At 44.7% G+C, this 24779-nt stretch overlaps 2 protein-coding genes across 4 annotated transcripts in view; one reads left to right on the top strand and one right to left on the bottom strand.

Annotated features, from left to right (window-relative positions):
• Nucleotides 1–4763, bottom strand: part of LOC144474182 (phosphatase and actin regulator 2) — a 346798-nt gene extending 342035 nt beyond the window's left edge. The window contains exons 1-2 of one of the 2 annotated variants that reach the window (XM_078188823.1): nt 4551–4763; nt 1223–2698 (exon numbers count right to left, since the gene is read on the bottom strand). In XM_078188823.1, coding sequence (XP_078044949.1) covers nt 1223–1256 — 34 coding nt within the window. In that variant the 5' untranslated portion in view covers nt 1257–2698; nt 4551–4763. The remainder of the gene's footprint in view (nt 1–1222; nt 2699–4550) is intronic. The other variant, XM_078188822.1, reaches the window with a different exon arrangement.
• Nucleotides 4764–12711: 7948 nt separating this feature from the next.
• On the top strand, nt 12712–21999 carry LOC144474133 (uncharacterized). 2 transcript variants are annotated; one of them, XM_078188700.1, is made up of 4 exons: nt 12727–12747; nt 17797–18283; nt 19262–19421; nt 20088–21307. In XM_078188700.1, the coding sequence occupies exons 2-4, from the start codon at nt 18199–18201 to the stop codon at nt 20104–20106; spliced, it is 264 nt and encodes an 87-aa protein (XP_078044826.1). In that variant the 5' UTR covers nt 12727–12747; nt 17797–18198; the 3' UTR covers nt 20107–21307. The 2 variants fall into 2 exon arrangements, with proteins under 2 accessions (XP_078044825.1, XP_078044826.1); XM_078188699.1 differs by lacking the exon at nt 19262–19421 and having other exon boundaries at nt 12712–12747; nt 21276–21999.
• The last annotated feature ends 2780 nt before the right edge of the window (nt 22000–24779 follow it).

Here is a 24779-nt window from a genome sequence, read left to right as displayed (position 1 = left end):
TCGGCGAAGACGAGCACTTGCGACATCGCGTGACAATAAGAAGAAGAAGAAGAAGAAGAAGGTGAACAAGACAGTACAGCATAGCCCGAGGAGGCGCACGAACGAGAGAAGTTTCGTTTCGGCAACTTCGAGAAGAAGTTGCATCGAGAAGTTTTATGAACTATTAAAACTGCCTCGCCGTTTTTCGCCGGCCCTTCGGCCCTTCCTTTTTCCTCCCGATCCTTCAGCCCTTCTTTTTTCCTTCCGCCCCCTTCTTTTTTCGCGACGTGCGACGGTTGTCCCGCGAATGCTGATTGCGGACTATTCAACGGGAAAAGTTCCGTCGGAGGATTGTCCGGGGCGGCATCCCCCGTTCTAGCATCCTCGTTCCATGGATTTTTGAAGGTTACAGGCATTTCTCTCTCTCTCTCTCTCTCTCACTCACTCTATCGCTCTCTGCCTTTCCCTTCGGCCGAATCGATGACCCAAATGCTTGACGTAGGTCGCTGCCAAATCGATACACGAGAGACGTTCCACCCACAAATAAAGTCACTCACTCTCCTCGGTCCTCTATCGTCGCGCGCGCGTTTTTCCACGCTTTGACGAGCGCGGAAAATATCGTCTGACACGCGAAACCTATTCGCTCGAGTGCGACCCCCTTCGCGAAATTCATTCGAGTCGCGGTGAAACGTTTTACAAAATGCATTACAACGAGAAAGGTGCTTCGATTTGATTTCAATTTATTTCGAAAGCGACTTCTACGATTCGCGGAGCTGTTCAGTGGATTTTTAGGTTGTTTATTGGTGTTATAGGAAACGAAATGGTAGATGGGCCTTTTAGAGTGTAAGCTATCTATTGTAACTGTAAATCTGAAATAACTTTTCCGGCTCACAGATATATAAATTGATTCTTGAATTAGAATAAATATATGAATAAAATGGAATAGAATGAAATATTGTCACCTTGTTTGTAAGAGACGATAATAGTTCACCTAAACCTTCATTGTCGTGAAGCTAGAAACACTCCTTCCACACTAAACATTAAACTGTTCATTCAGATCGAGAGATAAACATTAATTTGCAGCCATACTTTTAACCCTAAACATCCCCAGCACAATTAATTTCCAAAGCGACATCGAGGCGAACGATAGCGACGTTCCGCGGTTCACCACGTGCTCGCTTTGAAGCCGCGCGTGTATCCCCATACAGCATCAAACGAATCGCATAATGAAGGGTCGACGTACCGTCCTTGAAGGGGCCGAATCGCAGCAGGCTCATTTCAGGGCGCGATGCGGTCCCGGCGAAGCAACAGGAGAACGCGAGCCAAGTTAAATCTGCATGGAGCCGACTCCTCGGAGGCTGTCGAATCCAATGTCCTCGGCAATCTGGATCGTCCTCTACGTTAGGACAGGTACCGAACGAAGATGTCCGCGTGATCGTATTTCGGCTGATGTCACGCGGAATATTAAATCCGCGGCGTTCCGTTCCGCGTTAAGCGGCGCTTCATCGTTTCGCGCGGCACGTTCGACAAGTCCCGCTTTTGTCCAATCAGCTATCGACGCTTTAGTCCAATCAGCCGCGGTCCCGCGAGCTGAATATTCACGAGAGGAGCGCGGGAGTTCTGTCTCGGAGTCCCATCGAGGCGATGTCACTTTGCCGCGGGTCGAGGCGGCCGCCGGCTCGAAACTAGCGCGCGTCTAGCCCAAGGATAAGGCCGCGGGAGGATGAGCAACCGCGAAGGTCGATCGATCGTGGCTCTTTTATCCTGCGGTGCTGCTTCACGCTCGAGAGTCCTCGCGGCGGACCCCGCCGGCGTTGAGGGTGCTGTCGAAAACGCGTGTCCTGCGTCCCGCGCCGGGAAACCGGTTTAGTAGACCTCAACTGGTAGCCTATCGACGGCTATTGTCCCCGCATTGAAGCCGGTTCGAAGAAGCGCGTGTCGCAACAGCGACGATCAACCGGGACCCCGAGCCGGAACGGAGCGATCACCGATCGATCCCTCCTCGATCTCACCCCGACCGCGTTCGGTGCTTAACGACCGGCCAGCACGTGAAAGACACACCCTGCCAGGTGGGCGCGACCGGTATTTATGCGAGCCCGCCGATGTTTCTTTAATCGGCGTTTTGCCCACAGGTGTCCGTCCTCGTCACCGATTGATCAACCTGCTCTCTAGTTCTCTCCGAGCCTTGTTTAGCCGCCGCGGCGACCTGCCAGGCGGATCCTCCGCGCGGGAAACCGCGGGCAAGCCGGCGTCAAGGCGGAACCGTTCGACGTTTGTTTTTCCTCGGCGATGCACTTGAACCGTATCGCGTGACGCTGCACACGGACAGTCAGCTGCGAGGCTTCCATCGATCTCCGGCGTGTCCTATGGCTAATCCTTTCCCATCCCCCGCCGCTGCCGACGATTGCCAACTTTCCTTCGTCACGGCAGTCGCGGATCGCCGGAGCTGGCCGACGCCGCTCCTCTCCTCTCGCTGTTCGAGTCCGCGCCGCTTGATCGATTTTCCCGCTCGCAGGACACCGGTCTACGCGATTCTTGAAAAACGCTGACGACAGTGTGCCCACCCCCCTTTGCGACGGTCTGCCACGCCTTTCCGACGATTACCGCGGAACGACAGAAAACCACTGGTCGTCGCTCGTGAAACACATTCTAGCCGTGCACTATATATGCTGCATCGTTCGGCGACACAACGACGAGCGGCACCCTCCGTTTCTGGGAACTATTAGGTCGGTGCCAGTGAGATTCATTGTTGCGTGCGGTTCACCGACGAGGCTATCCTCGCTCGCGAAACGTTCAGTTATACGGGGCAAGGGCTATCTTTTTTAGACGAAGGTTTCTAGGGCGAAATTGCTACCCGAAAATCGACGGGCGTGGTTGACTGGGAAATGGTTGCCGACGAATTTGAGTTCTGATCTTTTGTGCCAGGGGTTTGATTTTATATTTTACATTTAATAGTTATACTTTAATAATTCAATGATTTAATAATAGTTTCATGGTTTAATCATATCTTGAGAGTTTAATAATATTTTGGTAATGTAATAATAGTTTGATAGTTCTATAATATTTTGACAATCTAATAATATCTTGATAATTTATTGTTGTCTTGAGAGTTTGATAACGTTTCGACAGTTTAATAATACTTTAATAATATCTTGAGAGTTTAATAAGATTTTGACAGTTAAATAATATTTTGATAATTTGATAATAGTTGAATAACTATAGTATGATTATAATAAAAATGGCTATTTAAAAGACACTCTAGTCAAGACTGTTTTATCTAATAGAACGGTTTTATTAATTTTTATAATATCAGAAAGTATGCCTCTAAGAAAGCACTGAATTGGAATTAACGCTCGGAACGTCCAAGCCAGCCGTGATCGCGGCGGGAAGCAACGCGTACTTTATTCGAAATATGAAAAGGATAAACCAGCTTCCGCGGGACTGTTTTTAATAAAAACGCGACGAGTGCTCTTTAAACGGAAAGAATTTGAAAGAGCCGAGGCCACTGTGGAACGTACTAGTTCTCAAATTTTCCTTCGCTTCCGTCACAATTACACCAATTACACAGCACACTTCGTAAAATGACTTTATTTTCCGAAAGCCTGCGCCCTTCCACCACAAATCGCGTTCTCGATTCTCTCTTCACATCTTATAAACTCTATTAAATTAAAAAAAGAAAGAAATAGTTTTCTACAAGTTCGTCGAATGCGTCGACGCTTCCATAAAGCCTACACAAATACTATAACTACACGATTACTTGCGTCGACGCTGAAGGTAACTACAGTCCGGGTAACTACAGCCACGGTAACTACATCATTTTATTAAACGCGAGGTAGCCCCTTATAAAATACGAAACGGAGTACCGTCGCAGAGCAGTTAGAAGCTCGCAGAATATCGCGTTACGCGTAATAATCTCGAACAGCCACATGCACAGGATCAGCCTTATTTTCTTTAGACGAAACATGGGCGCCACTTTAGCGACTTTAGCGAACGCGTCCGCTAAAGTGTTGCCGCGCTTGGAAAACAGGTTTTTGCAACAGAAAGGACGCGATTGGAGAACTACTTTTCAGTTTTGCTCTGGAAGGACTTTAGGCTTTGCTTTGGGCTTTGCTCTAGAAAAGCTTCAGACTTTGCTCTAGGCTTTGATTTGGAATGGCTTTAGACTTTGCTGTAGGCTTTGATCTGGGATGGCCTTAGACTTTGCTCTAAGTTTTGCTCTGAAATGGCTTTAGACTTTGCTCTAGAAGAGCTCTAGGCTTTGCTTTGGAAGCTGGAAAATTCGTGCCACGAGCACCAAGCTTTGCTCTAAAATGGCTTTAGACTTTGCTCTAGCTTTTGCTCTAGAAGAGCTCTAGGCATTGCTCTAGGAGGGCTCCAGGTTTTGCTCTAGAAGGGCTTTGGGCCCAGGTCTAGGCTTTGCTCTGGAAGCTGGAAAATTCAATCCTCGTTCACGAGCTCCGATTCCTAACACGTGGTCCGCGACACAAGGTAGCTAAAATTGCAATCCCCACGAAAAACAGAGTGCTCTCGGCGATCGCTTGACCGGCGACGCACCAGAATGACACACGCACCAACCTAATGCTCGATCCGCAGATCTCCTTACGGCCTCCGAAAAATCCGTAAGCGACCGGAGGGTGGTCCAGCGCGGTGCTCGCCTCGCGATCCTCGCGCGGACCCGGCCAGATCGACGATCTCTCGCGGGACGTGCCGGCACAAGATAGGAAAAGTCGTCGCGCCGCGTCGTAAAAACTGGAAGCGGCGTGGAAAACGCGCGCGCGGCCGTCTTCGTGAACGGTATCGGGTGCACTGGAGCTCGACCTGGCCTGGCCTGTTTACATCGTGCAGGAACGTGCCGCGCGGCCACCACACCTTGCCGGGCTTCCGTCGCCTCGTCCCACCAACACCAACGGAGGCGCCGGCGAACTATCCTCTCCTTCGCAACAGAAAGAGAACAGCTTTGTGACCAGTCGACCGGCGGTTGATTGGACTGTGTGCTCGCCGCGATGCGGTGCGGTGCGATGCGATCTGCCGGCACGCTCCGCCTCGCCTCGCCTCGCCTCGCCCAGGCAGTTGCCGCACCGCGCGCCAAGAATAGGATCGATGCATAGCCTATAACGGCTGACGCAAATAGGCTGTGGGATTTTTAGCCCACGCAGGAAGGTCATGGGATCTCCGTGCAACTGATCGATATATACACCGCGGATCAGCTCTCGGTGCATTCTTCCGCGTGAATCGCACCCCGACCGTGCAAGCGCGAGGGACGCCGCGCGAGGACGCGACACGCGACGCGCGCTGCTCTTCGGCAATCGAATTTCTAAGGAAATAGGAGACACTTGTCTCTACATTACGCGAGAACTTTGAAATAATTTATTTAATAGAAATTAATACAACATATATACGAATAATAATAATATAAAATATGAATAATAATAATGATATAAAATAGCTGATAAAGTATGAGGATACGGGTTATGTTTGTCGTAACGTAATCAGTGTCCACCGTCGCTGATGCATCGCTCGTATCAGTGAACCGTGAGACGTTAAATGGCACGTGGCCGCTAAAAGACAGATTTTCGTGCAAATTCTAGTGTACATAAAATTCTATAAACAGACTAGTATACCGTAAAAAAAATGAATGCAAAAGATTGCTCACTATAAGCCTGCTAAATACAGTAACACATTAACGAGCCTTACGTAAACCATGGACGAAGAAAAATCGATCTCATCGACCGAAAAAGAACGAAAAATACGCGGTAAAAACATCGATCGTATAAAACAGTTGAACATCAATCTTGCGTAAGATTTCATAAATCAGTGATCACCTTAAATGCCTAGACATTTAATCGTCGCGCTGCCTCGGGATCGGATTGATCCGAGGAAAAGCGCCTGGCTGCAGCTAATGAAACTTTATCCTCGTTTTATTTCCCTATATATCGGTCTCGCCCTTCGTTTCTCCCCCTCGTGAACGTAAACACATTTATTAAAACTCTGCCGGCCAGTTTGAAAACCGATGGAAATTTATGAAACGACCTAACGCGTCGCCCCGCTCGGCTTGCGGGGCCGGCGCCGGGACGCAGAAGCGTTCCGCGTCAGCTTTCCCAACGCGGAGATGCTTTTCCTGCTGCTCATGGCGCGCGCTTGATCGATCCCCGTGTTTATTAATAATTCCGGCGATGCCGGCGTATAAAAAAGGAGTTAAGGACGAGAGAGGCCGGTTTTCTCAATCGAATCGCGCGCGCGGGGCCAACCGGCCGGAAGAAAAGAGCCGAGTCGCCGCGACGGTGATCGCGGAATTATTGGGTTGGCAATTCAGCGATTGCGGATTTTTGTTAATAGACCCTCTTAGCACGTTCTTTTGTTCTTATCAACTTGTCAAAGTGATTAAGTTATATTGTCATCTCACGGTCTTAACTTTCATCTTCAATTTGGTAAGAAAATTGCACCGATTAATTATTTCGTTTCGTTTTTATTACAGTTTGAAGCTAGAAGGACTAGAACCGGGTTTTAGACATATTTTATTACATTATTTCCAAAAAGGCAAGCATCGCAAACATAATTCTTATGTTATAAGCAGAATATTAAAATGAAGTCTTGAAAGAAAGGCGGTGTCAAAATTGATTGGTCTAATTGAATAAATTTATATTTTTCAGCAAAAGAATTGAATTTTTCTTCTTATTTTGAATCAGCAGTTACTAGGTTGCCGATTCAATATTTACCGCGTCGAACTGGGGTGGGGAGACGGAACAAGTTCTCAAGAAAGAAACGATTGTCACCGCGGAGCAAATTGTTCCCGGGATAGCTGATTTCACCGAGCTCTATGGAAAAACTCGTGTCCGACTCTCCGGGATGAGTTATTTCCCGTGACGGGAAACCGGTTTCACCTGGAATTCTTAGATACGGCCGTGATACCGCGCCGCGTACCCGGCTACCACGACAGCTGCAGAAATCGTTTGCGTCACTCCTCGCAACCTAAATCTTTCTAGGCGATTGCGAACAGCATGCCGGAAACCTGGTTAACAGATTAAGTGACTTCTCAATCGGTAGCTAAGATATTTTTTATTCGTCAATTGATCAGTACTCAGTGATCAGTTGCCTAGTAGATAGTTCTCTTATTGACCTATGATCAGTGGTCAGTGACCAATTAATTAGTGGTCAGTGACCAATTGATCAGAGGTCAGTGACCAATTAATTAGTGGTCAGTAGTCAATTGATTAGTGGTCAGTAGTCAATTGAACAATTGATCAGTGGTCAGTGATCAATGGATCAGTTAATGAGAGATCAGTGACCAATTGATCAGAGGTCAGTGACCAATTAATTAGTGGTCAGTAGTCAATTGATCAATTGATCAGTGATCAATCGATCAGTGGTCAGTGGTCAATGGACCAGTTAATGAGAGATCAGTGACCAATTGATCAGTGGTCAGTGATCACTTACCCAGTAGACAGTAATCTATTGACCTTTAACCAATTCTCAATCGACCAACAATCAGTATAAAAATAAAAAAACAACAATAATTAATACAGAAAGCTCGTAGTCAATAAATATAGACAAAATACATCCAAAAACAATCTCCCACATCAAAAAGCTACAAATAATAGTATCTTCCATTCCAGTTAAAAAATTGCATCCTATTCATGCTGCACACGCGTCGCACGAACTGTACCGAAGCAAACCAGTCCTATATTAATAAAAATGCATCGCATTTAGACTATCAGCGAAAGATAGACGTGCGTCGCGTTACATCGCATTGCATCGCATTGAATCGCGATGCATCGCGTAGCATTTTGGTAAATCGAGCCACTGCGCCGCGTAAGCGTCGTCCATCGCAGCACGCGAGAGAGAGAGAGAGAGGAACGGCAAACAAATCGTTGTTCGCGTGCGTCGTGGAACCGGTCGCATAATGGCAATGCAAATGAGGAGAAGCCGATGCGCGAAGAAGCACGCGTTTTCATTTTTGTTTGCTCGGGCGAATCCGTGGCGGAGGCGGCTCCCTCTCGAGCACTTGGAACTAGATCGGCAGCGCCGTGCATCGGAACGACGCAACGGCGAGCACCGGACGCGCCGGTAACTCCGATAAAATGTTGATTTTATTTCGCCGGAAGCTCGCGCCGGGGAAAGTACGGCCCGCCGGATATTTATGCAACAGATTCGCAACGGCGACGGACGAATTCTACCAGGCGAATTAACCCTTTGCAATCGAGTGGCGAAGCGATGCTATTATCTCGACGCAAAGCCATTAAAATCGTTGCCACACGTTTCAAAATTATTTTTATAAATATTGCCAAAGCTTAGATTCTGTTGAATTTCCATACCAATTATTTCCATGCCACAATTTATAAAGTATTATTGTTATATAGTTTTAATAACCTGAAATTCCAAAATTTAGAAAATTGTTGAAAGTTTAACTGTTGCGCGGGTCACGAGACTCAACATTGTGTGCTTAAAATGAATTTTGTTATATAAAATGGAAACACTAGAAGCTAGAAAAATTATCTCAGAGTTCCAATTAAAATGGCTTCGAGTGCAAAGGGTTAAAAGCTCATGCGCGATGCGACGATGGAACTTCTGCCGCCCGCGGAATTCTCCGGTGCGTGCTACAAATGCAGAAACGTCCGCGGAACCTCGCCGCCGTGTTCTGATGCAATCGCGGCGCTCGTCCGTCTCGTTGACATTCACGGTGACCTTTAACTAGAAAGGCGGAGCGGAGGCAACGCGGAATTCCTTAAACTCATGATAATTCAATGATCTTTATCGCGAATGAGATTTTAACGGTACTAATGCCGCCGGACGAACCGCAGTAAACCGACGCTTCGACGGAACACGAAAATTCAACTCTGCAAAGAGAACCGTCCGCGATGCTTTTATTTATTTATTAATTTCTGACACCAATCTTGAAAATTAATTTTTATTACAATGTATTTTAACAAATTGAATTTGACTAGATTGTGTCAAATACGAAAGAGTTCTGATACCATCCCCTATGATAAATATTAACTTTCCACTTTTGCTTTAATTAATTAAATTGCTTCAACTACGCGCGGATTTTAGTGAATAATTATCGCGGGGCTCGATGCGTTAAATACCGTCCTTTTTTCCTGAAAATATTGTTTTAAATATTTTATTATGAAAATACATTATCGTCGCGATAATCGCTCTCCACGTTATTGTTTAAACGACGTAACGAAACTGGACGCGCATTTGCCCGACGACGCGGATATCCTAAAGTGGTGCAATTTTTATAACCACTGTCGCGTGCCGAGTTAACGACTTGGCGTTTTAACAACTGAACGCGTGCTGCCCCGAAACAATTTCACTGCTGCCGTCCAGCTAACGCTATAAACAATTGTATTAACGTAACATTATATGCTCGCGATGCGTGTATGTTCGTAGACCTACCTGGCAACGAGCGTAGAATGCAAGGTGTTGCTATTGTTTGCTGTGCAACTAATCGTGGAACCACAGCTTAATTCTATTGAACGATTGTGATATAAATTAATAAATAATTATAACGAAGATCGAAGAAAATGAAAGATTAAATTCTACAATTCTGTTAATTAATAAAGATAAAATTCTACATGTCTACTATATAAATATTCATATATAATTCTTCTTTCTGCTTTAAATAAAAGAGACGCAGCGCAGTGGATTACCGTATGATTATATGACGATGATCACGTGACCGAAGCAGCATTGAAAAGTAATCATTGCATGTCCCGATTTCTCTATATCGATCCTTCGACCAGGATTCTAAATTTGGCTAACATTTATGCTATTGACGTCGACTTCTTTATTAATGATTATTGAGGAATTGAAATATCGGTACCAAATTATTTTCAGATATTATTATTGCTATGTTTATATATTATAAATTATTATTAATAGTAGCAGTAGTAGTATTAGTATTATTATTATTATTGTTACTGTTATTATTATTCACAGCAAAATTAAAAAGACACTTGGCCCATTGGCACTAAATAAATAAATAAATTGAAAACTAAAGCCAGCAAAAGAATTGTCTACACCTTCACGGTAAAGAATCATCAACACCTTCACGATGGAATAAGTCCAGTAAATAAAATGCCATCGATGATTACAGTTCGCGTGACAGACGGATCTGCGTGCTCCGATTCGAGCCCCAGTTTAAATCGCGGGAATGAACGCGAATCGTTCGTCGATTGTTCTAACGAAAAGCTGATCCCGCCGACCTATTTGCAAGAGCTCCAATATCGGAGGGATTCGGAAGCCGGTTTTCCCAGGGCAATCATAGCGCAGCGGAGGGATCGATGTTTGCGCGCGGTCACGTCCCGCGCGGACGTCGATCCGCCGCTGAAAAGATCCTCGAAGGGGTTTCAGGGCCTCCTATCTCCGGCATCCCGTACTTCCTCATTACGTTTCTAGCCGAACGGAGCGCGCGGCTCGGCTCGGCTCGATTCCGCCCGCCCAAAGAAATCCACTTCGTCAATATAAGGGCCGCGAATGGGGTAGGGGACACGACGGTATTACCGACTGAACCACTCAGGGACTTCCCGTTCGGATTCCCAAAGTGCTCGTCGTCGGACTCGGAGAAAGGACCGCGCGGGAAACATGATCGGAGACACCGCTCCGAAACGGCTGCGAAATCCTAACCCTTTGCGATTGAACCGTTCTATGGTTTCGACGCTGTCCCTCGATTGTAATTAAGATAAATATAATTATTTTTCGGATTCGGCACCAATCTTCTTATCCGGTCGTATCTAAGACGTACCTAGGACGTATTTAGTCCGTTATTTTTGAGCTTGGGATTTTTAGTCAACAGCTATGCAATTTAGACTTGACCCTTTACGGTCCACGCTCTATTGTTTAAGTGTCACATATATAAAATCGTATATAAAATATCACAAATTTTCGTAAACTACTTGTCAAGTTAAACAAGTCATCGATAAATAAACTTAACAATTAATAGAGAGCTCATTAACAACTTCTTACAACTTCTAACCCAATACAAATATTCCAATAAAATTTTCACTAAAAATAATTGGAAGCTAGCAACTTTTGACCAATGATGATTAATCGCTGAAATGTTTCAAGCGGGACCAACTTGTACGCCACGCGTAGAAACTCCGGGAACGAGCGGTGATAAACGGATTCTAAAGGATTCGATCTTCCGGGGTCCCGATTTCCAGCGTTTCCCCCGGCATTGTGAGATCGAATGGCCGACGGAGATTGGGGCCGGTGAAAAACAGATCGAAACGACTGCGACTGCAGGAGGAATTACAAACCGGGTCCGACAATGGCCGAGTATTCGGCGAGGATCAGCGCTGGAATCAATGGCTCGTGGACACGCGAACGAGAGCGGATTTATTTGTGGGACACGGACCTCTTGTCCGCAACCCTCTTTCATCTTCTCTTCCTCAGTCTTCTCCTTTTTCTACTTCTTTTAGGTTTTTTCTTTTTCTGCCTCTGCATCTCGTCTCTTTCCCTTCTTCTTCCCTTCTTCCTTCTTCTTCTGCTACTCGTCTTTTTCTGCTTCACGTCTTCTTCCCTTCTTCGTCTACTTCTCGTCTTCCAGCCTTCTTCTACTACCTTTTCTTCTGCTTCCCTTCTTCTACTGCCTTTTCTTCTGCTTCCCTTCTTCTACTACCTTTTCTTCTGCTTCCCTTCTTCGTCTACTTCTCGTCTTCTACTACCTTTTCTTCTGCTTCCCTTCTTCGTCTACTTCTCCTCTTCTACTACCTTTTCTTCTGCTTCCCTTCTTCGTCTACTTCTCGTCCTCTACCCTTCTTCTTCTGCTTCACCTCCTCTTCCCTTCTTCTTCTGCTTCATCTCTTCTTCTCCTCGCCTACTTTCTTTTTTCCTCCGCTTCTCGTCTTCTTTTTCTTTACCTTTTCCCTCATGATGATAACAACCATCGTCGACGTTGTCCCCTGATAACGCGGCCCAAGACGAATCGGTCGATCGTCCGATGGAATTTCCAAGCTAGGTAACACGGCTCGGCTAAGTATGGCGACACGGTATGCGCGCGGAGAGACCTTCGTGGTAGAGAACGTTTCAGGCGCGTGTATCGATCCATGGTTTATTGTTGACATTATGGACAGAACCGCGGTGCGCCCCGTGTTCCATTTCACAATGCAGACAATTCTGCCCCACTTTGTGCGGTAATGGACACCACCGAGAGCCGCGGCGAGAGGGGGGGGGGGGGTGGACCGCTCCGGATTTATGGAGCGGCGGATTGTTTCGCTAAATGGATTGCAAAGCCGTAAGATGAAATGTTTGAAGTTGCCGGCGAGCGAGCGAGCGCGCGCGCGCGCGGATGACCGAGCCTTTTGCGGAGAGGCGTTGTTGCATCGATGATGCGTTCGGTTGTCTCTATTGTTGGATCAATGAGTTGCGATTGCGAATATTAGCAAGGCGGAGAATAATTGCCGGGGGTGAATGATTGATGCAGTTTGAGGAGGAATGATAGGGTCGATTTGAGTAGGTGCATGTGCACTGAAATGATGAGATTGTTAGAATGTTATTTTGAATGAAAGACAGGAGGCGGAGGACCTAATTTTAACTGGTGTCGCGAGAAAATTATTGTTACCCTTTTCTTTGCTATATTTAGCTAAACCCTGTAATTTAAACACTGTAATTTATTTTTACGTTTTATAGCTGCGTCGATTAACATTTCTTTGTTACTAATAAACTCTTATTTTACACGATTGGAAGACACCGTACCAGATGACCACACAAATCGACAAACGAAAGAACGTCATTGAGAACAATAATCAACTGCATCGGTGATTGAAAGTAAGTGCATTATTATTCAACACTTACAATTCGCGTGAAAGAGCAACACAATCTACGATATCATCTGATGACAGCTTCTCTCGAATGGAACAATGTCTGTCATCAACTGGCGGGTTCGATCGCAGCGTACAATGACGAGTGGAGAATCATCCGCGAGGTTTTTCTAGATACATACCGCGCTATGGATCAGAGACGGTGTAGGGATTAGGGTTGGAGCATGCGCGGGAATTAGCGCAATAGGTGTTTCAAATAGGGACAGCCGAGCAGCGAACGCTCAGTCTCCGTCGAGCTCCTGCCACGGAGGAGAACTTTGATTCGAAACTTTAGAACGGGGGGGACGAAACGAGGACACCCCAGGCTCTCGAGCTACCTTGCGAAATGATAGAGGACTTAGGCGCTTCCTGTCTCGCTGCCTCCGGGAAGATTTACGCGAACCTGAACCTTTATGCGAACCTTCGCGGAGATTTTCAGAAGTCGCGTGGAAGTTTTGAGTTGGGTATTGAATGTCTTAGCGTGCGAACAGTATCGCTAATTTTTTGATTTAGTATTTAATTTAGATTACTATCCAATTTAATTTAAATTTAATTTACTATTAGATTTACTATTAAATTTAATTTACTATTATATTCAATTTACTATAAAATTTACTATGAAACTCAATCCACTATCAAATTTATTATTAAATTCAACTTACTATGGAATTTACTGTTAAATTCAATTTACTATCGAATTTACTACGAAATTCAATTTACTATCAAATTTAATTTAAATTCACTACGAAATTCAATTTACTATCAAATTTAATTTAAATTCACTATTAAATACAATTTACTATCAAATTTAATTTAAATTCACTATTAAATACAATTTACTATCAAATTTAATTTAAATTCACTATTAAATTCAATTTACTATCAAATTTAATTTAAATTCACTATTAAATACAATTTACTATCAAATTTAATTTAAATTCAATTTATCGAACTTAATTCACGATTATTCAGATTGCGACGATGCATCTCTGTCTTGTCTATTCATCACACGCGTCTCTTGCAACAAATATCACAAATAACCCCGGTTAAAAATAACAAAAAAATCTACTATTCTTACCTTATTATAAAAAACTAAAAATAAGCAATGTTATAAATAATCAACATATACTTTTCAATTCGTTTTCTAGTTGCTCAGAGACAGCTTTCGAAACGATGCACTCGAAAGCGAAGCATCGCGCATTATCTTAATAGACCCCCGCGGTTGCTAGCGCGAAATTAGTGTCACTGTCATTAACAGTGCCGAATTAGGTGTCATTTATACCCAGTCGCACGCGGTTCATTATCATCTCCCGCTCGTCGAACCGATAACCAAGCCCGACACTTGGCGTGCCTTCCTGATAACGAGAACCGGCAATTAGTTTTGCAAATTACCCGGGGCGCCTCGCGAACGCCCCGCGTTAACGAATCCTGGCTTCGGCGCGATCGCTAACGTCGCCGGCAAGGAATTTGCAATTACGATGACGAATAAAAATAAGGCGACGTTTTGTACGGTGGCAGATAATTAGTTGTCGGTGGATTATGGATTTTTAAACCGCGGAAGAGACAAAGGCGATCTTATTTCTCTTTGAAATTGATTTAAGAACTTGTTATTAATATGTTAATATTTTCGGTTTCTTTTTAAGGTTTTCATTTAGGTTACGTCAAGATTATGTTAAGTTTAAGGCTGTTAATTTTTTTTTATTCAGTTCGTCTTATTTCAGTAATTTATAATTAATACATCGACAATTTCAGTTTCTCTTAACTCTCATAATTAGGTTATGTCAACTTTAACTTCGTCAATTCTTTCACTTAACTTTCACTTAGAAGTTTCTCCCCAAAAATCCTTAATTTAATAATCACCCACAGCAAACCCAATTCACCGTAAAATAAAAATACTAACACCGCTAAAATACCCTGCAACCAATAAAAACAACATCATTGTCCTTCATTAATCCCCCCCCATTTCGTCGTCCAAGTATCCCTGGCCATTTGCCTAAAGACTTTAGCCCGTCGCTTTGCAGCTAAGCGTCGGCCATGTTAATTTCTCAACAGGCAAGTAAACTCCGGTCTCCGTCCCTCGACTAAACGGGGGCGCGCGGTGCCTCATGCTAATAACACCATGGAAACTTGCGCGGATAGGTGCTCGTTCCATAAAGTCCGCCACGGTTGTTGTTGTTAAGCCCGCGTATCCGATTAGAATTGCAGTAGGGGCCGCCTCTTAGAGCCCCGTCGGGTCCCCGCGCGTTAAACCGTCGCGGAGAACGGTAGCCGCCGCGCAAGGAAGAACAAGCGGCGGATCGGTTCGAACTTCCATATCCGATTCGGCGAGACGCTATTACCACGGACAACAGCTGGTCGACGCTGTATACCGAATCAATGGTCGACAAGTCGGCCCGCAATCATTTGCACAATTCCGCTGCGGCTCGATCGTCGGAATCCTCGGCGAACGAGTCGCCAACTAACTATGATTATGGATGTGTCTGTGCAAATACATCGACACATTGGGTTTTCATTTTTTTTTTTTGACAATGTTGCAGGTTAGCAAAAAATCCGAGAAGAATTGAGTACACGAGCCGTGATAGTACCTTGTCAGGGAATTAATATAAAAATGTTGATTATTTTAGTTTCTCGAGAAATCTTCAATTTTCCGATTTTTCGGGTTTTTTTTTATTTTTGTTAATCACAGCTTGCAACTGAAAGATCTGAAAAAATTCTATAACATCCGGCTTGATGTCCGAAATAAACCATACTTTTTTCACAAATTTTAGAAAGCCGTTAAAGGTGGAGAAATGCCGGAAGATCGCGAAATCTAATTTACCCTGTAACTACCCTCGTGGACAAGTTACATGGTTAACATTTTTTTCACAGATGAGTTTTCATTGGTCAGCTATCGAACGGTATATGACTCATTGAAAAACCTCTAAGGGCAGTTTTGACCATCATAATCGGCTATGCCCTTTATCTATTTTATCGTGTTTTGCGCATCTTAAAGTATATACCCTTTCCTTAATATCTATAATATCAGCGCTATATTAATCATTATAAAACATACACCAAAAATAAAACAATACAATTATAAATCACAGAGCACACGTCCGAAAAATGCGCCCTGCCGCGGCACGCGTTAACAATTGTTTTCGAAAGAAGCGTGCCGGAACATGAAAAAAGCCTCTCACCGGGATTTATCCGAGCCCCCGAAAAATCGTTCGCGCGTTTCATAAATAACAATCGGACGTGTCCCGCCGCTTCATATCCGAGGACGCTATCATCGCTCTCCTCGCAACACCAAAAAACCATCGGCGATTGAAGCGCGCGCGCGCGCGCGAAATCAAGTTGCCGTCGTTCCGCTAACGCTATCAATCAGGTCGTAGTTTGACAATCTCCGGCGAAAAAGCAGAGCGGCCACCGTGAAACAAGCGTGGTCCAGAGGGCCAGTGACGACACCCGACTGCCGGACGGTATTGCAGAGACGGGGGATTCGTTAAAATCGATTACCATTATCAGGTTAGCCGCAGCCGTCGTTCCGGAGCGGGTCCCGGCCCGCCGATTTCCCTCGGAATCGACGGCGAGAGGCACCCGATGTTTTCGCGGCGATTGTCCCGGACCGTGTCCCGACGGCCGTAGCGGGAAACGCAACGTCACGTGCCCGGCAGCAGCAGCAGCAGCAGCAGCAGCCGTGAATGGACGAACGTTCATTGAATAGTTAAGATCTCCGCCGGCTCGCGCTTCCGCTGGAAACAGCGGACGACCGGGTTTTCTGTGTGGGCTTTGTTGTTTCGTCAGGTTTTCACCGTCGGACGCCCGACGTACCAGAAACAAACGACCGGCTCTCGTCCGAGCGGCGTATTAACGCCTCGAGGCGAGGCGAGAGGCACGCCGGTGACTCACGCGCGCGCGATGCCGGAACATCGGTCTGTGTCGCGCGACGCGCAACATTCATTGTGCAAATAGTCCTGATATTTTCTATATTTTTAGACGCGAGCATCCGAATATGTATCCAGCCCCCTCGTTGCGCAAATATCCCGACGACGGTCCCGACGAATCCGACGTTCGCGCGGATCGATAGCGCGCTTCCGCGATTTTCGTTGCCCGATGCGATATCGGACGCGAACGCACGATCAACTGTTTTTATTTTCATTGTTTCGGGGGTTTGCCAAGCCTTTGTTATACTACTTGCTAGAAGACTATACTCAACTGTACATAACTATACTCATATACAAGAAGGAGCACTTTTTCTATTTTAATAATTTTTTAAAAGGGAAAGGAAATATATTTATTGCGTCGGATATATAAATCGTCTTTCACGATGAATGAATTAATTAATTTGTTATCTAGTATTGAGAGAAATGTGCTAAATTGTACCACAAGCTTCAAAAATTTATCACGCGCATACAACACAGCTAAAAGGTTAAAAATCGTCGCGTCGGTATTTCTAATTGGTCGCGGTCTACGCTCCGTCGACGAAATAGAACAAAAACTGAATATTCATATCTCCCATCGAGGATTAGGTTTCGGTTTAGGTCTCGGTCCCGGAACCCGTAAACAACTCGATTCGCGGAGTCTGATGCCATTCGAGCCGCTAATAAACGGCAAACAGACGGCCGGCCTCCGCGAGAAAATTGTCGATAATATTAAGCAAACCGAGAAAACTGTTTGTTGCCGTGTATATATTTGTTCCGTGCGTTAAACAGCGTCAGGGCAAACACAATACGCGGGGCACGGATGCGCGTAAACGGGCGCGAGAAATAATATTTAAAGCTAGCTAGACAAACCGAACGCGACGCGGCCATAAACGCGGCGATTTATGGTAATGATAACTGTCGGCCGGGTCGCCGACCAGTGCACACGCGCGCACACCTGCGCCCTTTAATTGGGTGAAACGAGCGTTGGGCGCAATCGGTCACGCGACAATATTGGTTTAATCACCGGCGGAGTCGAGTTCGCGAAACCCTGTCCAAACGACGCGACATATTTAATACCGTGACATTTTGGCATAATCGTCGAAACTAATTTTCAGCTACGTTCCCATCTCTTTTCGTTAAATACACGGATTCGAGACAAAGGAGCTAAATATATAGACTTACGCAACCGATGGAAGACGCAATAACGAGGTGGACGAGTCGCGCGTTTTCCATTCGTCGCGAAGCGGAGCAACTTCGCGGCGCGGCTAGGTTGACCGTGGTCGAGGTTTTTCCCATTCGAACGCGAAAAGATGCGGTGCAGTTGACGGCACCGCGGTGATTGTCTTGTTCATTAGCGGTGCTTTTTAAAAACGCGAAGATAGGAGAGACATTGTTGACTGCGACGCGGTCCAAGGCATTGCGACGCGAGTCAACGCGGACGACGAGGGATACGCGGGCTATATAAAAGAGCGAGGGCGTGTTCGCTGTTCGTCAGACGAAAACCAGAGGCTGCGGACATGGCCGAACGTTTCGTCGTGGTTGCCGTTTTCTCGCTGGCGATATTCCTTGTCACCGCCAATCCACGTCCGCAATGGGATAACGGTGAGCAATGCTTCAAAAATATTTAAAATATTCGGTGCTTGGATAATAAATGCATTTTTTCGTTTGGATCAGTTTTGTTTAGTGGACAATGCTATTTTTTAAGTAATAGTTAATATTTCGATTAATATATTACGAAATAATTACTGTAATAAATTCGAATAATATAATAGGAAATAAGTGCTGTATTTATATAAAACTTGGCATAACAGTTTATACTAGTTATCGACAGTTTTGGACGAACAGTATTTTAATTTTATAATTTCGGATTTACAGTTCAGATTAATGGTAATGATTAGTAGTATCAGTATCGTACATTTAAACTATTTTCGCACAGAGCTCTGCAAAAAATTCTAATGTCCAAAGAATTATAGTTAGAAAATAATTCAATTATGTTGCACTGAAATTATACCTTAATTCGTAATTTAAGTAGTTATTCAATTAAATTATGATTTAAATCAATTACCTTGTAACTCAATTATATTCTAATTCAATTGTCTTGTACTTCAATTATATCATAATTCCATTACATTATACAATAATTTAATAGCATTATAACTCAATTACCTTGTAATTCAATTATCTTATAACTCAATTACATTATAATTCAATGGCATTATAATGTAATTACAATATAATTCGACGACCTTGTATTTAAATTAAATTCCTGCTTAAAATAAATGAAATCGAATAATTTAATCAGCAAATCCTTACTTCCAAATTCGAAGCAAAGTGTACAAAAACTGCCGATAATTTACAAAATCCTCTAATTTCTATTAAAAGGCTCGTAGGCCGGAAACAAAGCCAAGAAATCGCATAGAATTATTAGCCGCGGCCATAATCTCGTATATCTAGAATACTATTAGCTTTCCCGGAAAGGAATTCGAGCGATTCGAAAATTTCTCCGACGGCTCGATATGATATTCAGATTCACCGCCGATAGATCGACGGAATTTTTCGATTGTTCACTTTGATGCACAGGTGACGCAGAGCCCGTGGCACCCGGGGATACTTTCCACGATGGTTACGCATTCTGGCTGAACAGACCTTATTACGAAATAGACGACGACGCCGGCGTTAACAACGACTTCGATTCACCGGTGAAGAAAGACGCGCCCACCGAGTCCTACGCCAGCATCGGGTAGGCGATTAAGAAATAATGATAATAATAATAGTAACGATAATAATAAAAATAATGATAATAGTAATAACAGTAATAGTAATAATAATAATAGTAATAGTGATCGTCGCGTACGCGTTGGCGGTCGCTCCGAGCGGAACGGCAACTTTCGGAACGGCCTGCACTCGCGGGCCATCAACGTCGCGAATTTGTAGAATACGGAGGTAATAATAATTCTAATGGCGGAACGACGGAACTTGCGGAAACTCCGTTAGCCGATGGTTTTCTCAGGCGAACTTTCGCCGGCCGGATGTCGTGCGCCGCGTTAGGAAGTTTGTTATAGCCGGCTTCGAATTCCACACTTTCGGCTCGCGAAACACACAGATCCCCGCAGCCGGCTATCGATCTCTACTCCCCGCGAACATTGTGTCACGTCGCTGGCTTTATTCCGCGACATAAACGTCATCGATAACAACGATTAATAATAACATTTCTATCTCGTCGCTTCCGCGGAATAATTTCTATCCAGCAGCATTTGTCTCGCTATCGATCGTAATTTTATACCGCGATCGTACGTCACGTTCTCCATGAAACCAATTTTTCCCGCGATATTTAACGAGTCGGCTATGAAACAGCAGCGACGGTATATCAAATATAATCGTTATAATGTTTAATTTTCTGTCGCAGCGGCGGATGGGGTCGCTGACCAGCGCGTTATCATCGAACATCCTTCGGACATCGAAATACGACCGCGTCATCGAACTGTTACAGAAAACCCATTGCAAATCAATTCCTCGCCGATCCCCGGACCTTTGTACTTTCGTGCGAGCCCGCTATCAAATTCATCGAATCGATACATTTAATCGCTTAATGGACACCGCCGCGCCCCGACGACACGCGCCATCGCTGTAAAACGCGAAACTGTTTCGCGGCGAGTCGTGGAACACCGGTTCCGCGAATTCACGCTTGTCTCCGGCTATCTGCTAAGATATTAGTCACACGCGAGCTCTGTGCTAATCGTCGCGCGGTGATCGCCGATCGTCGGAAGCGGATTTTCGGGACAGCGCGGATATATAAGACCCTGAGATCTACTAAACGACAGTGCGGATCTGTTAGTTTGGAGATGAACCGTCGGGAGATGAAGATACAGCTTGTCTTTGTATCACTGGCAATTTGCATAGAGACGGCGGTGCTTCAGGATATTGCATTTGGCAAGTGGATTTAATTAAATTAATTAATTTGATTTTATATATTTTTTTAAACAATTTGGCGAGTTGAAAAGAACAGTTCAAAATTGAAAGATTTTTCTGAAACCATTAAGCCTTATTTTAGTGAAAAATATTTTTTAAAAAGCTGCTATTATAGTTAAGCGAAAATAATGAATTTCTACAGAATCAGAAGATGTTAAACAAATTATAGTTAATTTCTGTGTCGCTTCTTTCGTCGTTAAATAATTATTTCCATAGCTTAAGCTATGGATAGATGCAATGCTAAATTTATCTTACTAATAATCGCGATCCCAATTTTCTATGTATTTGCGCCAACGTCAATTTTCTCCCAAACTGAAATAAAGATATATAGATATTATAAATCGTGATCTCAAGTCGCATGCCACATAAAGATCCCATCAAAACTCGTCAAACATCGTCGAGCATTTAACCGCATTAGACGTTCGCGTGCGCGAACACGAGCGGATAAAATCCTCGGCGTAATCGCGGCAAACTGCACGGCGATCGAACCAAAATCGAATATCGAGCCCTCGGTGATGGATCGAAGGGGTTAGACCCTTCCCCGAAGGATATCGTGGGAGAGGACGAGTGGCCCCGGCCCGTTGGAGGCCGAATTTACCGGGTAAATTCATCTTGATCGTTCCAGACCGACTTAAACCGTACCACGACTCCGTGATGCATCGTTTCTACGGGCCATGGAGCACCCTGCGCAAAAGAAACGGCGATTACGTCGACTACAACGATTATGGCGGCCGTATCCCCGACTTTTTACCGGCCTCGCCGGATATTACGCGCGATGGACCGCCGCTGCTCGGGAATCCGCACGGAGCACCGGCGAATTATGGCGAGCGTCCCGCGATGTTCAACTTGGACGATAAATGGAGGACGGTGGGGCTCGCCGATTTTCGCACCGGTATACGCAGTGACAGTGGTAGTGCGGCTAAAGTTAATTGAGAAATTTGTTTTAATACAAATTAGTTAAGAGAATTAGGCGAGCGATTTGATTGCATTGATTTCGGGTGAAAATCGAGATTTTTGCTGAATTTCAATAAATTAGTTGAATGTAAACATTAAACTTGTAAATTGTTCTTTATTTTCTATTCGATATGGTTGGATTGTGAAGGCATGATAGAAATTTATTTTATATTCTCCGATCGTTTTTTACTATTTTTTAATTTGATTTATCCTTGTTGAATGATGTTAGTTAACGAAGACGTCTCTTAAAGAGAGGACGTATTTTATACCTTCTTAAAAATTTAATACCTCCGTCATTGAAAATTTTTTAGAACGATAATATATATTAAAATTTATAGTACCAAGTTTTAGATATTCGTCCAATGTCTCAAAAATGGCACGGTTAATATTTGCAAGATTTTTAAAATAAATAACGATAACAGCAAATTCAGTTTAAGTGAACTTAAAATAAAATCCTTCCACGTAGACACTTTTATAATGTTATTGACTTTATAATTGCTCCGAATAATGAATAAATAAACAATAATTAATTCTATCACGAACACAGTAAAACATTCAACGTCTCTCATTATTCCACAGACGCCATAAGATCCTACAAAACCATAAACTCACAAATACAACACATTTAGCCGAATTAAAATCAAAAGTGTAAAATATATCCTCGCGTTCTCTCGCGCGCGATTTTCATTCTTTAAAGCGCACTCCACCTCTCACTATAACACCGAAACATTATTACTCTCATACTTCCTCTCGAAAACGCTTTTCCCGTCGTTCTCGTAGTAAATAGCCCGCTGCGCGACGATCGGACCGAATCGTCCGGTGTCGGCGCATCGAACCCGTGTTCGAAGGCTGCTAAACAGTCGGCCGTGGGTTTAATGAAACCGAGTGGCCTGTTTAATCGGCCGCGCAGTAATTCCCCGAGGAGGAGGAGGAGGAGGAGGAGGAGGAGAGAAATCTTAACGAGCCTTTTGTCTCGCGGTGGTCGGCGAAGGAAAACCCGGCCGGGTGTGTTCTCGAGGCGCTTGTAACGCGAGGCGCCAGGGGGTTGAAACTCCGGGCCACGGCGGTCCCGCAAGCTCGTTGGCTCGGTAACGCACGCTGAAACGAGGCTTCTCCTGAATATTTAACAGGCAACTAAGAGGATGGGCTTCTTCCTTGATGCCGAGCAGCCTCTTCTATCCCCGCCCCCCCCCCTCCCCTCCCTGTCCCATCGCGCTCACCCTTCTCCTCCGGTTTCTCTTTCTTTCACTCGCTGTTCCTGTATTTCTTTTTCTCTCGCGCTATATTGCTCTCTGTTACTCCCTCTTTCTTTTGCTCTATCTTTCTCTCTGTTACTCTCTCTTTCTTTCTGTCACCCTCTCTTTCTCTCTATCACTGTGTTTTTCTCTGCCAGTTTGCCTTCCTCTCTGTTACTCTTTTCACCTCTCTATCACTCCTTTTCCTCTCTGTTACTCTCTTCATCTCTCTATCACTCCCTTTTTCTCTCTGTTACTCTCTTCCTCTCTCTATCACTCTGTTACTCTCTGTTACTCTTTTCATTGCTCTATCACTCTCTTCTCTCGTCCTCTCTGTTACTCTCTTCATCTCTCTATCACTCCCATATCCTCTCTGTTACTCTTTTCATTGCTCTATCACTCTCTTCTCTTTTCCTCTCTGTTACTCTCTTCACCTCTCTATCACTCCTTTTCCTCTCTGTTACTCTCTTCATCTCTCTATCACTCCCTTTTCCTCTCTGTTACTCTTTTCATTGCTCTATCACTCTCTTCTCTCTTCCTCTCTGTTACTCTCTTCATCTCTCTATCACTCTTCTCTCTCTGTCTCTATCTCTTTCGCTCTCATGCTCCCGAACGCAACGGCCGGGCCCCGGTTTTCCCTTTTAAAGCCTCGCTGCGAAATTATAACTCCGCGCGGCCTCGCCGACCAGTTTTTTCAAACCCGCGCCGTGCCGCGTCACACTTTTCACTGTTCCGCACTCTCATTCTCGTTTCGACGGAAATAACGGAGATGTGGACCAGACGTGTACTAGGTGTGTATGTGTGTGTGTGTGTGTGTGTGGCCGGCACGCTGGCTCCCCGGGATTTTACGAACCTGATTCACGAGGCGACTTCTCGGACGAACAGCGACACGGTCTCCGTCGTATCGCTGCCGGTTTTACGACGATAAACTCGCGCGTTCGGCACGCGTTCTACTCGGCGATAAGCAGAAATTACTGTATATTCTGTGACGAAATCTTGGGAGCTCGATTTTTGTTTTGTTCGAAGCATTTTCGAAGTTATCGAGTTAAAAGTAGATGACAGGTTTTAAATATTACAAATGCTTTCATTGGATATTTTTATACGAATTTCCTCACCGAAGCACATATTATAGGAAAAATCAGAGAAAGCGTAAATAAATCCAATCTTATCGCTATCATAAAACAGTTTAGGTCTCGGAAGTTCTACTGTTAGAAAAATAATTTTTAATTTGACGAGAACTCACGAACCCCGACTAATTATGCCATCGCGGCACATCTCGCTGCAAGATTTTTATATTAACAAGGACCCAGCAGAACGTGCAGCTATCGCTTACGACGAGCAGATCCTGAATATTCATCGCCGATCAAATATTACTATCGCCAATATTATCCTTTCCATCTCGAGGAATGGGAATTATGCGGAGCTGCGACGATTTCCAAGGGAGAACAGGGAGAGAAGTAGGGATCCGTGAGAAAAGTGGGTTCATCTGTATTCAACGAACATCTCGGATCTACATTCTCGTCGTCGTTGATCTCTTCCGCGATTTTTCACCGGGCGCCGCATGGGAAATCAATGTTGTAGACTCTTTGGCCCAACCCCCGTCTAATTAATCGATTCGCGATTCTACGCGCAGAGCTTCCTGCGATTCCGCACAAGAATCCTGCGATCGCCGATGCCGAGAATCCTTGCCTATTCTACCATGCTGATCGCCGAACCCCGCGAACCGATATCGAAACAGGTAAAACCGACCGATGTTCGAGGGAATCGCGAACGACAATGAGAATGTAAACTGCTTTTGTTTCCGGGCGTGTGATCGATCGCGGCGCGCGAGCAAGCAGAAACGCACACGCGAGCCATTGCAACTTTTCTCACGCTCTCCACGATAAATCAACCCGTTCGAGCAGATTTTTCTTCGACGGGCGACAGCAGGCAATAGCGGA

The sequence above is a fragment of the Augochlora pura genome, chromosome 8 (assembly GCF_028453695.1).
Source record: "Augochlora pura isolate Apur16 chromosome 8, APUR_v2.2.1, whole genome shotgun sequence".
Taxonomy (NCBI): Eukaryota; Metazoa; Arthropoda; class Insecta; order Hymenoptera; family Halictidae; genus Augochlora; species Augochlora pura.
The sequence above is the reverse complement of the archived record's forward strand: the minus strand, read 5'-3'. Positions and strand labels throughout refer to the sequence as shown.